The sequence below is a fragment of the Gavia stellata genome, chromosome 6 (assembly GCF_030936135.1).
Source record: "Gavia stellata isolate bGavSte3 chromosome 6, bGavSte3.hap2, whole genome shotgun sequence".
Lineage (NCBI taxonomy): Eukaryota > Metazoa > Chordata > Aves > Gaviiformes > Gaviidae > Gavia > Gavia stellata.
In genome coordinates, this window is record NC_082599.1 from 10,162,949 (window position 1) to 10,176,881 (window position 13,933).

Consider the following 13,933-nt stretch of genomic DNA (forward strand, 5'->3'; position numbering starts at 1 on the left):
TCCTTGGTTGTTTTAAACTGTTGCCCTGGGGAATCGAAAAGAGTCTATAAGAGGGGCCATGTGCCATTTAGAAAGTATACTAGCAACCAAGAAAAAAAGCCATAGTAAAATGGAAGATGGTTAATCAAACCCATTCTGATTCATGAAACTCAAACAGTTAAGGGGACAATACTTCCTTACAAGAACATGGAAAGAAAAGTTATACAAAGCTCCTAAGAGTAACCTATAAGCTATCTGAAATATCATAGCTTGCAAAAAGTTCACATTACAGTGAATACATAAAATCAAGTTTTGTAGCATAATCTATGATAAACACTCAAACAGATGGCTAAAAACTTTGGGGGTTAGGCCCATATGTAATAATGACTAACATTACTGTCGCAATTTAAGCTGAACAAAGACATTAACTGAAAATTTAAAAATCCATTCAATTTCAGAACTGAACCTCTTTTAATCATTCACTGTCAGAACTTCTATTAAAATCCAACAAGTAATTCTTACGTGAACACTTTCAAATAGACATCTTGACTGTGCACACCTAAATCTCAAGTGACCTTTTTATTAATTATAATGAAGGTAATTCTATGACAAATTGAAGACAACCTGCATAAAAGCTTCCACTGGAACAGTCTTTTTATCAAAATTTTGAGCTGAGCTGGGTATCTAGAATCAACTGCTTTCCCTACTCCTTGTACCCAACTCCCAACTGAAAGATTAAAGATTACATATCCTGTGCCAAACCTCCTTATTGAATGTCTTCACATTTACAGCAGATCGCTCTTCTCTTAAATGCTGCAAGTTTTGCCAAATGTATGAAATGTTCTTCTAAATTGAGATCACTAAAATCTGATTTTGCCAGTTAACAGTAATGGTATTTGAATGATGTTTTATCTCTCTGGCCCATTAGTCTGATGTGATGAATGACAAAATATGACTTTTTTTTAAAAAAAAACTTGTACAAGTATAATCAAAGACAAAATAATTTGTTGAAGTACCAGAATTCTATAAAGTAATCATGGCTCAAAATTTTCTCTGAAAAGAGATAAGCAATGCGCCAAAACCTAAGGAAAGTAAAAAAGATGGGAAGTACCCTTCACGGATTCTAGAACTGAAAAGCTTACATGTAATCCTGAGTTCAATTAACCATAAGTTTTCCCAGATTCTAATCACCCTATTATGTGACGTACTTCTTTAATATATATACACACAGTATGTATTGCAAATAGAATCATTTATCTGCATCAGAATTTGAACAGAACAGCACACTCAATTTTAACTATCAACTTAGTCCAGAAGTGACATTTGCCACTTACTTTCTTAGAAAGGCGATTAAAGACAAGGTATGTTTGTATTAAAATGGACTACAATTCCTACATCTTTACCAACAGCTTCAGGGCTCACTCAAAGCTGGTAAAACAATTCAGTATACGTCTGCATCCATTTCGGATACTTTTAAATAGAGCAGCCAGGTATAACAGACATTGGACAAAGACCGGACAAAGGCCTTCAGTACTTGTACTAAGAATCACACTTGGCTTCCAGGAGTAGTCAAAGTAACAAAGAAATCCCAAAATTGGGTTTTCTGCCTCACAATAGGTGGGTTTTCATACTAAAAATCTGATCTCATCTACCCCCACGAAGAAGCAAAACTATTTCAAAGCACCAACAATCATCTTTTCCCAGACATCTGCAGACAGATTATGGTTCTATCTCATTTGGAGTTACAAATGCTTCCAAGTGTAAACATGTAATGGTGATCCTATTTATCTTGAATGGGATTTATTGATAGTCAGTATCATAAGTTTAAAAGTTATGCTATAACTATTAAAGTTTTATGTAAAGTGCAAGTTTAACGCAGCTGGGATCTACAAGTCAAGGGGACACCAGCAATACCGTATATGGTACGTTAATGGAGAGACTCCTTGGTTTTGTTTGGACTGCAAGAAACAAACCCCACTAAAATCAGTTAACTTATTTATTTTTTAGAAGAAAAGATATACATTAGCTATGGCTAGATAGAGTCAAAAGGAGAATGGAGTGGCCTCCACCTGAAAACTGAAAGGACAAAATGAGTTGCTAAAAGTTTTCTTCCTTCACTTCAGGTATCTATAGAACTAAGAAGAGGAGAAGAGAGTGTTCTCCAGACAAGTTGGATAAGTACAGTTAAACATAGTAGCCTATCACCAAACTCCTTGGAAGTTGAACTCATTAGCTTGGTCATCCAAACTTGTAACTGAAGTAACTTGGATACATCTAAAGTTCGGTCAATACAAAGTAACCCTGCAGTAGCATCCAGGAGCTCAGAACAGGCTAAACCAAACAAGTATTTACACACCATCTTGGTTGGGTCCTGCAGGTCATTTCTGACATAGCTATATTGCTCAGTCCATGTAATCTCCCCGTAGATTCAGCTATAGAATAAAATCTCTGTTTCTTCACACTATTCTCTCTTAATTAAACATTTTCCTTCATGCTGTACTTTAAGTATCTTTTTTTTTTTTGCTGTCCTCTGTTTTCTCTCTTATGTGTCTACGTGAACCCTAAAATCCCAAATTGAATGCAGTACTTCACCTGAGTCTTCCCCAGTTCCACCAAGAACAAAAATGGCAGCTTCATTGTCTCTATGCCAATTCCTGTCAATGCAACCAGTAAGTATGTTTTCCTTCCCAACACAGTTATCCCCTCACTGATTTACGTTACATGCGAACCAATGACTCATAGTCTTTTGCAACCATCTTTAATGCATTTCATTTTCCTGATTTCAGACCACTTTTCAAAATCCTTTGCTTTCTAATAACTGTCATTCCCTCAAGTGTAGTTATCATTAAAAACAAAAGTGTAATCATTTGGATGATAAAGACTAATGAAAATGTGCTACAATTGGTCCCCAGACAGTCGTTCCAGTTTAATTTATTTGATACTTACAATCTGAAATTCATTTTGCTGTGCCTCCCATTATAGTAATTTTTCATTATATTTCTTCAGTTCACATATTAATATAATCATTATCATCTTATTGTTCAGAAATTGCTTTGCCAAATTCCGTGCTTCGCTGAAATATTCAGCCCTCTCAACTTGAATATATTCAACTAAGTTGAGTATTTTTACTTATTCTCTTCCCATTCAAGACAGTTTTCTTAACATATTATTGTTAATATTGGCTACAGCTGAACCTTTTTTGGGATGTTTGTAACCTTTAAAATTCACAAATCAAGATTGTTTTCTCTGGTTCATCTGTTATTTAACCACCCTTCCCATTATTAAGAAGCCTGTACTTCTTTCCCATGTTACTTTATTTCTAGTGTGTTTATTGAACCTTCTCTCCTTTTAGCATCCCAACAAAATCATTTTCCAAGAAATAAAATCTTGATTAAAACATTTTGTTATTAAAAAAAGAGAGACAAGTTAAGTCCTTTTCTTGATCTCAGTATACACAGCTTTTCAAGGACACTTTTTTCCCCTTAAGCTTACCCACAGCCACACACTGCATACTCACTTGACCTGCTTGTGCAAGAGCACACGTCTGTATATACACATTCACACAAGCATACACATCCCAGCACCAAATCCTCCCAAATTCTTAATTTCAGTTTCACCAGAAATGAGGGCCAAAAACGGAATATATACTGAGATTACTCCGTATTTAACAGCATTTTCCTACCTTTTTTAAGCCAGCAAATCCTTCCGATTCCAGGAAGAAAAAGGCAAAGGGCATCAACACAAATAAACATAAATTTGAAAAAAGGGAAGCAAGATTCCATAAACCTGCAACAAACAAGAAAAAGTTTACATTATAAGGTTTCTCAGGTTTAAAAGCTAAAATGTTACATTTTCTTCCCTTACATACAACAATATAGTATACATACAAGTGCTAACAGAAGACAGGTTTTTATGGATACATATTTATTTACAGGTCACTGCTGAAAAATACCCATTTCTCTACATAATGACCTTCAAATAAAAATTGGATACCAACTTAAACAGCAACTGTCTGAAATCTTGGAAAACAGACTGCAAAGTCGGGTGGACTACTTCCACAATATCCCACTCAAGGCTCTTTAGATAACTGTTTAAAAAATTTTCAGGACAGAAGTATTTTACCGCCATCAGTGAATCATACAAAATTCAGTTCTGTGTACTCACTTCCATATTTTTTTCTCAAGAGAAACTTAGACAAATCATGGATTTTAACATCAGCAATACACAAATACCATCATCACCTCCAAATTAAAAGAAGATATCATGGTAACAGCAACAGCAGCCTTCCACGACGAGATGACAGCATCAGTGGGCAGTGGATGTTGTTTATCTCAGCTTTAGTAAGGCTTTCAAAATCATCTCCCATAATCTCCTCAGTCTAATAAAGTATGGACTAGATCAGTGGACCCTGAAGTAGACTGAAAATTGGCTGAGCTTCCTGGCTCAAAGGGTTGTGACCAGCAATACGAAGTCAGGCTGGAAGCCACTCACCAGTGATGTACTCCAGGGGGTCGATACTGGGTTTTACATCTTCATTAATGACCTGGATGATGTGAGAAAGTGCATCCTCAGAAAGTTCGCTGATGATACAAAATGGGGAGGAGCAGTGGCCTGCCATTCAGATGAACCTCAACAGGCTGGATAAATGGGTAGAGAGCACACTGGGGACCAGCTGTCCCAAAAGCAACTTTGTAAAAAAGGCCTTAGAGGTTCCGTTGAACACCAAGTTGAACACAACCCTGCAACAAAGGCGGCCAACAGCATCCTGGGCTGCATTAGGAGAAGTGTTGTCAGCAGTTCAAGGGAGGTCATCCTTCCTCTCTGCTCAGCACTGGTGGCACACATCTGGAGCGCTGCATCCAGTTGCCAGCTCCTCCATACAAGACAGACATGGCCATACTAGAGCAAGTCCAGCAAAGGACCACAAAGATTATTGATGGACTGGAGCATCTGTCACACAAGCAGAAGCTATGAAAGCTGGTATTGTCCTCTCTTCTCAAGGCTAAACTTTATCAATATATATATAAGTATCTGATGAGGGAGGGGGAAAGGAAAACAAGAGTCGGACTCTTCAGAGTGGCATCCAGTGAATGGAGAAGAGGCAATGAGCACAAATTGAAAACAAACAAAACACCCAACTTAAATGCAAGAAAAAAACCCAAACCTTTCCCCACTGTGAGTGTAGTCAACACTCAACAGGCTGTCCAGAGAGGTTCTGTAATCTCCATCCTTCAACATGTTCAAAACCTGACTGGGCACTGCCTTGAGCAGCCTTCTCTAACTGACCCTGCTTTGAGCAGGGGCGTCAGACTAGACAATTTCCAGAGGTCCCTTCCAATCTCAACCATTCTGTGATCTCGGTGAAAAATCAACAACTGGCTAAAACTAGGACATCTGTAAGACACATGTGACATCTGCAGGAAGGGAAAAGGTTTAGAAAACAACCTGAAGTGATAACTGATCTCCATTAAGGGTATCTGCTCTATTAAGATTTTCTAAGCTGACCACTTTCTGAACAGCCTGTTTCTGGTGCATAAACATGAACCCATCATCATCCTATCAAGAGTTGTGCAGGATGCAGTGTTTCTTCTTTATAAAAGCAGAAGCTTACCTGCAATTTAGCAGCAGTGTAGCTAACAGGTTTAACTAGTGTCACATGTTCTGCATCCTGAAAACACAGCTTTTATTTTGTAGTGGAGAAAAACGGGCTTAGTCCCCTACCTTCCCCAAAACACACACACATTTCCACAATTCTGCAGGACTATTATATCACCTGAAATCCAAAAAAGAACATCCCCCATAATAAGCAAATTTGAACTACCAGCTTTGTTTATTTCTTTCTTCTCATGTACAGGCTTCTTCATTTTCGTCTTTGAAACTTCCATTTTGGAAAGAATAGGGAAGGAAAGAGACATTTACTGAATGTTTGCCGAATTCATTATTGAGAGAAATTCCTGTATTTAGTTCCAAATGTAAAATAGTTAGCAGTTATCTTCACTTATTCCCCCTTAAAAAAAAAAATGCTTTCACCATTATATTGCCTTTTTCTTTAAATGAAATTACATTTCAGAGAGAAATAAAAAAGGGGTGGGAGGACAGAGGTGAGGAGCCAAAAAATCTACTTCTTCAGCAATTAATAGCACCAGGACACCAAGAACCAAACTTAGCCAAATAAACTACAGAAAACAATACAAAAAAATTCCAAAATATGCATGAAACTGAATTGCTAAAGAAAACAGGCTGCCTAAAGGTGGCTAAACTCCAGTTAAAGAGGGGGATTTTTCCTTTTGAATTTGCTTAGCCAGGAAGCTCCTGTTACCATTCAAGGAACATTCACACATAGCAACATCAGCAAGAATGTCATTAACAGCCCTTACTAGAGGTACATTAACTCAAGCAGTCTGTGTACTTTTTTTCTTTTTTTCAGAAAATGAAGACACCAATGTTAGAGTATAAGTACTACTACATGGGCGTGGGGGTGTTATTTCAGTGGTTTTCTCTAACTGAAGACAGTGCATTCAGTTACCTGATACAAAGCTGAATACCTGGTCATCCTAGTTTCAGTAGCTCTATTACATGTATAAACAGTGCTTAGGAGCTGCATAGTATGTACAGAGCATTTTAAGGGAGGGGAGAGTTGTGCACATCTGGGGTGATTTTTAAGAAGTTAAAGTCCGAAAATTTACACATTAGCAGCCGATAGGAACCACATTTACAGAATATTAAACTACTGAGCTACAATATGCATGTAAAGTTACGAGAAGTAAGAACTGCGTTGTACTGCTGTTGACATACATATACACTTCCCTCAAAGTAAGGAACATACAGGGCCCTCTTCTTCCCCTATCGTATTTCTTATCCTAAGTTGATAGTTCAGAAAAACAAATTAACATAGACCCAGAAAAATAATCATTTCCTATTACATTGACTGCATCATAAAATTGCATGAGACTTTGCAGATATCAACATGTATAAAAGCTTGAAGCAGTCTATTGGAATACTTTAATTTTTTTTGCATTTGTAGTGACCTAAGAATATCCCCCATAAAACAAGTTAATAAACCATAAAAATTAAAAATCTCTCAGTCTTTGGCAAACAGATTAGACTCTCAGCAATCTTTCATCTTTCTTATTCATGGAAGTTTCATTACGTTTTACCCCCACCTGGTGGTTATATCCAACAACAGCACAAGTGAACATCCAGCTGTCCGAAGTATTTCTAAGTTTAATTCAACATGCAATAGGTAAGAGTGTTTATACTGAATCCAGGGATGGGCTTTCTGCCTAGTTTCAAAAATTAGAGGCATATATTTTCAATTTTTCTATATGCCACAATTAATGCAACAGTCTACAGTATAAAAACGCTCAATGTCACGTTCAAGTTACTCAGACTGTATCTGTAATTGATAATCTAGCAAAATCGAAGTGTTTTAAAGCAATACAAATTTTCTCATCTGATAACGCTTGCAAAGCAGTGAGCAAACCGTCCATGAAGGCTATGCTAGACAGACTGTTACGGAAATATGAACATTTTCTGACCTTGAATGCTTGTGATAGCACTATCAGCTCTCAAAACTTGCACAAGTATTTCATAACTAACTTCAAAAAGGTATAGCATTACATAGAATAGGTTTTTACAGAGCAGCGCAATGCTATTGTGCAAACCTAGTGAATACCACGAGAGGGAGCCCCTCCCCAAGATAATCTCAAAACAAAGAACACTGACTTTTGTCAAGTTGCAGTAACAGAAGCCTGTGGTCTGGTCCAAAAATCTACTGATGTTTCTGAAGTCTTTACACCAGCTGTGGTAAATCCTGGTTTAGTTCAGTCATGTCTACCCCTAGTGTAAGCTTTGCAATACACAGTCAAACTTGGAAACACCAAGATGCTGAATTTACTTCCTTGCAAGCCAGTTCCATTGGACTTATGAAATACAAATTATATTGTCCATGCATAAAGTGTTACTTTCAAAAGATTATCACATTAAAATCAAAATAAGATGGTCACTGGAAAATTCAAAGGCCTTCCTATGTGACAGCTATTTTTTTCAGCAGATTTCTCAATAACGCAAGTTTTCTCAAGTACTGTAGTAACTCTGACAGACCGAAAATTTCTGAATTGGTTATTATATAAATTTTAACTCTCTGAAATATTTTATTGTAGCTTTTCCAAAGTCAATTCAGACACAGAGGGAAGGATTAGTTTCCATTAAATGTGTTTTTTTCATGTTCGGGAATAAAGAATATAAATCTGTCTGAGCCGCTAAATCTATGTGAAAAATGAAAATTACGTGGTTTTTTTTTTCTTCCAAGGAGGAGACATACCAAATTAGCAATCCCCCATGATGTGTGACAAAACAGATCACAGAATAACTCAACTAGAAAGAATCTCTAAAGTCACATAGTCTGATCTGCTGCTTAGAACAGCTAAACTGCAGGTGCCATCAGGTTGCTCAGAGCTTTACCCAGCTGCATTTTGGAAATCTTCCAAGGATTTAGATCTCCCAGTCTCTCCGGACAGCTTTTTGTAGTGTTCAACCATCCCCATTGTGAAGAATTGTTGCTTTATGTCCTGCAAACGTTGCTTGTTGCCTCTCACTGCATGCCCCAGAGAATAAGCTGACTCTATACAAACTCCTCACCAGTTGCAAATCCAGCTGTGCCCTTGCTTCCCTGATTTTACACCAGGATATTAACCCAGGTGATATTTCTACACCCCTCCTGGGCAGTTCATCCCTTTTTCTACCTTCTGTACACTTCCTTTTTGATGTTGAGCTCAGGAGTTCCCCATTAAGCCAAGCTGACCTCCTATTACACCTTCTCATTTCCTTGCACACTGAGGTGCACATTATGAAGGTTATCCTTGGAAGTAAGCATATCTCCTGGCTTCCTTTGCCTTCAGGGCATTCTCCAGTAAGGTCCCACATACACATTCCCTGAAGAGGACAAAGTCTACTCTCTTAAAATCTAATGTCTTTATTCTACTATTTTCCTTCTTCACTTTTCTCAGGTCTTAAACTACTCTGTCACTACAGTGAGGGTCATCATTGACCACCACACCTAAAGTCAGCTCCTCTTTATTCAAGAGTTTAAAAAAAATTCTTTTACTGTCCAGATAACAAAAAATACTCAACTAGTTTCAGACAGATGACAGCCTATGCATTATTTCCTGTCTTCACCTACCAATTTAATTTGTTGTAAAACAATTTGGATCTGGAATTCATTAATTTGCTATCTGTGAATAATATTAGACATTTAGCAAAAAGAGTACATTTTTCAGAGAAAAATCTCCTCAGAAGAACAGTAAAAGGACAGCACAGTTGACTTGTAAATTATTTGTTCCAGATTAAATAAATTGTTTCACGTAGTGAAAGTACTATCTTCTTTCTCCAGCCAAATCTACTAAAGAATGTCCTGTTTCCACTTCCACCAGTCATTTCCCTTAGACACATAGAAGTGTCCAAGTTACTTTCAAATATTAGTATCCATTATAGACGTCATAGTTGTAAGCATGTTAACCAATATTGAAAAGCATGCAAAACTCACTCTGCCAGACATCAAGGCATTATCACTGCAAGTACAAGTAATATTCTTTTCTTGCATCTTGTTTTCCTTGAAATAGCTCATTTTGATTGTGCCTCTTTACCACACTCGATACTTACAATCTATAATTTTCCTTTTTACAAATAAATCACTAACAGTTGAATTTAACTATCTAATCCCAAATGCTCATAGCTAGCAAGTTTCTTAAAATAAATTTTTTATTTTGAGAATAATTTTATATGTATCATCATAAACAGATAGGCATTGACACATGAGCAAGAAGTTTGAACAGCATGTTTTCAAGTTAGCTTCTAGTAGCTCTTATTCTACATTAATATTCAAAGCAGCGAATTTGGTTTAATTCCATCAAGTCTGCATAATTCTTTAAAAAACCCAATAGAACAGTTAAGACAGATTTTTGTGATATATCACACAGCAAAAACAACTAGCCAATAACATATTAATGATTCAGTTAGCATCTTAAATGAAAATGGAGTTAATAGTTTGAAAACAAGAACATATCTGTACATGTATAATGAAGACATCCATTTTAATTACATTATGCTGAGTACTAACCATGAATTAGTGAGCCATTTAACCACTGAATGTAGTAGTTTTGTGGAAAAGAAAGCAGGATCTCATTGCTGATTATTGAGAAAGGTAGAAGCAGGACTGCACCAGCTGAAACTGCTAGAGTGAAGGTGCTCAAGAACAGCCTGAAATTTAAAGAAATGTACCACTGTTACCACCAATGTGCTCTGAACAGGAGGAAAAAAGCAGTTAGCCTACCTATTAATCAGTGTCTGAAGGCAACCTATTCTTACATTGTAAAGGGGCAAGAGAAACTGATTTCCACAATATTTCACCTCCAGAAAGCAAATTTCAAATACCAAGTAGTTTACAGAATCCAGTAATAATAATTTTTACCAACTACCACAATTATTCTCTTGGGACTTGCATGCATTCAATTCCAATGTCATACACAGGATAAATTATTGGAGTTCATGGAATATCTTTTCATAAGTCTCCTGTTTTAGTTTTCATTTCCCACATACACACTCAGAATGAAAAAAAATTCTATTTCTTTCTTACTACAATTTTTAAAAGCAGAGCAGCTTTTTAATGTCTAAAAAGTTAATATAAACATAAATATTTTAACACCAAACTGAAAAAATATTGCTTTTCTTTAACAAGGTAGTTATTTGAGTATCATCTCACAGCTTGGGGTTTTCTGATAGCTGTAAAGTCAATACAGAGAAATTGTCAGAATTATTTAAAGTGTTTTAGCTTATTCTTTTCAGATCCCAAATACAACTTACATCAAATGCCATCTTGTGGCATTAAGAAGAACTGTATTCTTCAAAAAGACCAATAAAAACATTCTTACAGAACTAATCCAATGCTAGAATAAAATTAGAAATAATTCTCAAAATTGCATGACAAAAGAGATAAATTTAAATATATCATTCCTACAACAGGAATGTCAGTAAGTTGCTCACAGAGATCTTACTTTTCCTTAACAGCCTAGAAATCTACTCTTCACTCACACAATCCTTAACTTACAGAAGAAAGTCTGGGAGACTGATTTTATTCAAAAAATATATTCTTACATGTTTTTGTTGTTGGTTTCTGAGGTATTTTTTCTTTTATTTAAGGTTGTTTAAGTATTCTAAGCCAGAATTGTGAAACCTAACACACTACAGCCTTTCAAGGTGCTACACAGCAGTTTGGCTTTGTTTTCTCCCCCTACCCACCTCTGAAGTCCTGACAATTATGCTATGCAAAGAAATATTAATCTGCATGTTTGACAGTTATTGCTTTTTGGAAAATAACATGCATACTTAAGGAACAAGAAAGCTTAGGCTGAAAGAACAAGAAGCATTTTATATTTATAACAACACTTAATGAAAGGCTATTACTCTGATGGAAGTGCTAATCTTGTCTTACACTGTTTTTGCATGAAGGACACAGTTATTTGCAATTTATTTGTTGTATTTTAGAGCTAAACTAGAAAATAGATGCAGGGGGGATAACAGTTAAAGACAAATTTTACTTTTTGAATGTTGAAAATTTCAGAACAGCCTAAGACCACAGCTGCTATGAAAATAATCCAATCTAGAAGAGCCTTCACTGTTAGAACAGCCTTTGCTGTAGTCTTAAAAGCACAGGAGAGATGCTCCTCTACTTGAGAGGGAAGAGCTTCATAGCATTTAAAAAGTATGTATTTTTCTCTGTCTAGATCTGAAGTAGACCATGTGGCAAGTAAGCATTTCAAATTCTTAAAAGTACTGGTACCAGACACTACTGGGAGAAGCATGCCCAAGATTTACATCATCTTTGGACATCTTTCAAGCTTGCCACAAATGCACAACTAAAAGTGAACAGCTTGCAACATACTCAGCACTTTCCCAGGGTACAAGACAAATCAATAAAATACTCAATGAGCTCTCCTTCCAAGAGGATGACAGTACTGCCATGGAAGAGCTAAGAACATTGTAATAAGCAAGGAGCAAGTCCACATAATTTAGCAAATCACGTAAGTGAGAGGGCAGCAACAGCTCACAGATGTTCTGTAAATCTTCAGGCGTGTTTAAATAGGAGAGATTAATATCTAGCTTTACAAAGGAACAGGAAGAAGAGAGAGAGTTGCTGGCAGACCAGCAGGTCTGGCAAGGGTTTGTCTTCCATTTGTTATTCTTTAAGCTTTTTTAAGATGAACAAATACAGATGTCTACTTCAGGGTGAGCTAACTTTCTTTACAGGATCCATTGCCTCCCTTGACAGGGCTTCCATCGACTGCAGTGGAAACTTAAACACCTACCTCCCACATAAACACCTACATTTTAGAGACCTAAACTTAGGTGAAGGTCTTGCACTGAATTCCATCTCTTGCAGCAGGTCCTCGTGCAATATGCTGGCCAACTTCATGCCTACCAGGAAACCCACAGGTGAAAAAAGCACTAGACCAAACTGCCTTGCCTCTTGTCATACCTTTCGTAATACAAGGTACCACTTGATCAAATCTTTTTCCTCTGCCCTCTAGCAATCTATTTGCTGTCACCTTTAAAATGGACTGTTATTTATTTGGAAACATTAAGATTCCTATCATAACAATATATTCAGGAAAATAAGTTCCCCGAAAGAGAGCTATACATACGATATCCTGTTAACGATAGCATCTTCATCCTCTTGCTCATCTGAAAATTAAATTACAGCAGGTTATATTTAATACTTAGTCATCTTTCCTAAGGATAAAGTGTCTATAGATAGGAAAAATTTTAATTTACAATTAAAATTTAGAATTACTAAAACAATTTATTAGCATCAATATTTTAAGAATGTTCCTACCAAAAATGAATACTCTTTTTTTTTTTTGCTAGTCTTACACTCTTTTCAATCAATGTAACTACAAAGTTATTTCACTTTATTTAAATACTCAGATCAAAACTTCTTGGAAACATCTTCCAGAGGGCTCTAGGCAAACAAGCTTTCAGACTATAACTACCATGGCTGCTGCTAGGAACTTTCCCTTCGGGCATCTCTGAAACTACGGAGAGCAGGCAAGCTACAGGGAAGTCTTAGGGTCCATACTAACTACTACTATAAATCCCTAAACAGACGTTTCATTTTCAGTATTAATGTATTTTTAAAACAAGAAAGCATACCCAGAACAGTAGTGATGACCACTCAGTTGCTTCCCCTTACTCATCCCTCCCCCCAGCTCCTGGGGTTTTGGGGGAAAGGGGGGAGGCAAGTTGTTGTTCTTGTTGTTTGTTTTGGATTTAAGATAACATGGTTTCCCTTCTGGTATTTCACATTTTAGACCATTTTCATTCACTTATTCCTCAATTAATATTCCAACTTTTTGAAATATTATCAACATTTAACTCAGAGGTCAATCACTAATATATCCTTCATTCACTCTTTATATGCTGCTCTACACACGTCTGTACACAAATGTATGCATTTCTGCATTTGGAATAATTTTAGAGTCAGCTTTCTTCTTGTAAGTCTCCCAGGTTTTCCATAAGAGGTAACTCTATTTATTCTTAGGTTTTAAAATAAAATTAAGCCAGGTGTTTCAAGTTCTTAAAAGACTTGAAATAAACATGTAGTCATTAACATCACACTGTTTTGAAATTCTTCTGTGAAAGTACATTGTGTTATTGTTTCTGTTCTTTTGATGCAAATCTCATGGTGTTTTGAGAGACTAAGTCAAGGTCTCTTATGAATCATTTTGGCTAAAGATCTTGTTGTAGAAACAGCAAACAATTTTCCTGAAAGGATTCCAGAAGTGCTAACTCTTCAAATGTGTCTCATCAGAAAGATTCTAGCAGGCTACAAAGTTTGCCTAACTAAATGCTCATAAAACTTTCATGAAGTGAGGACAGCTGCAGAGGAGTTCCTCTCACT

The 13,933-nt window shown here is 36.4% G+C and overlaps 1 protein-coding gene across 1 annotated transcript in view; it reads right to left on the reverse strand.

Annotated features, from left to right (window-relative positions):
• LMBR1 (limb development membrane protein 1) overlaps positions 1-13,933 on the reverse strand; it is a 71,233-nt gene that overhangs the window by 38,030 nt on the left and 19,270 nt on the right. Inside the window, exons 3-5 of the mRNA XM_059819119.1 lie at positions 12,678-12,717; positions 10,097-10,236; positions 3,662-3,765 (exon numbers count right to left, since the gene is read on the reverse strand). Coding sequence (XP_059675102.1) covers positions 3,662-3,765; positions 10,097-10,236; positions 12,678-12,717 — 284 coding nt within the window. The remainder of the gene's footprint in view (positions 1-3,661; positions 3,766-10,096; positions 10,237-12,677; positions 12,718-13,933) is intronic.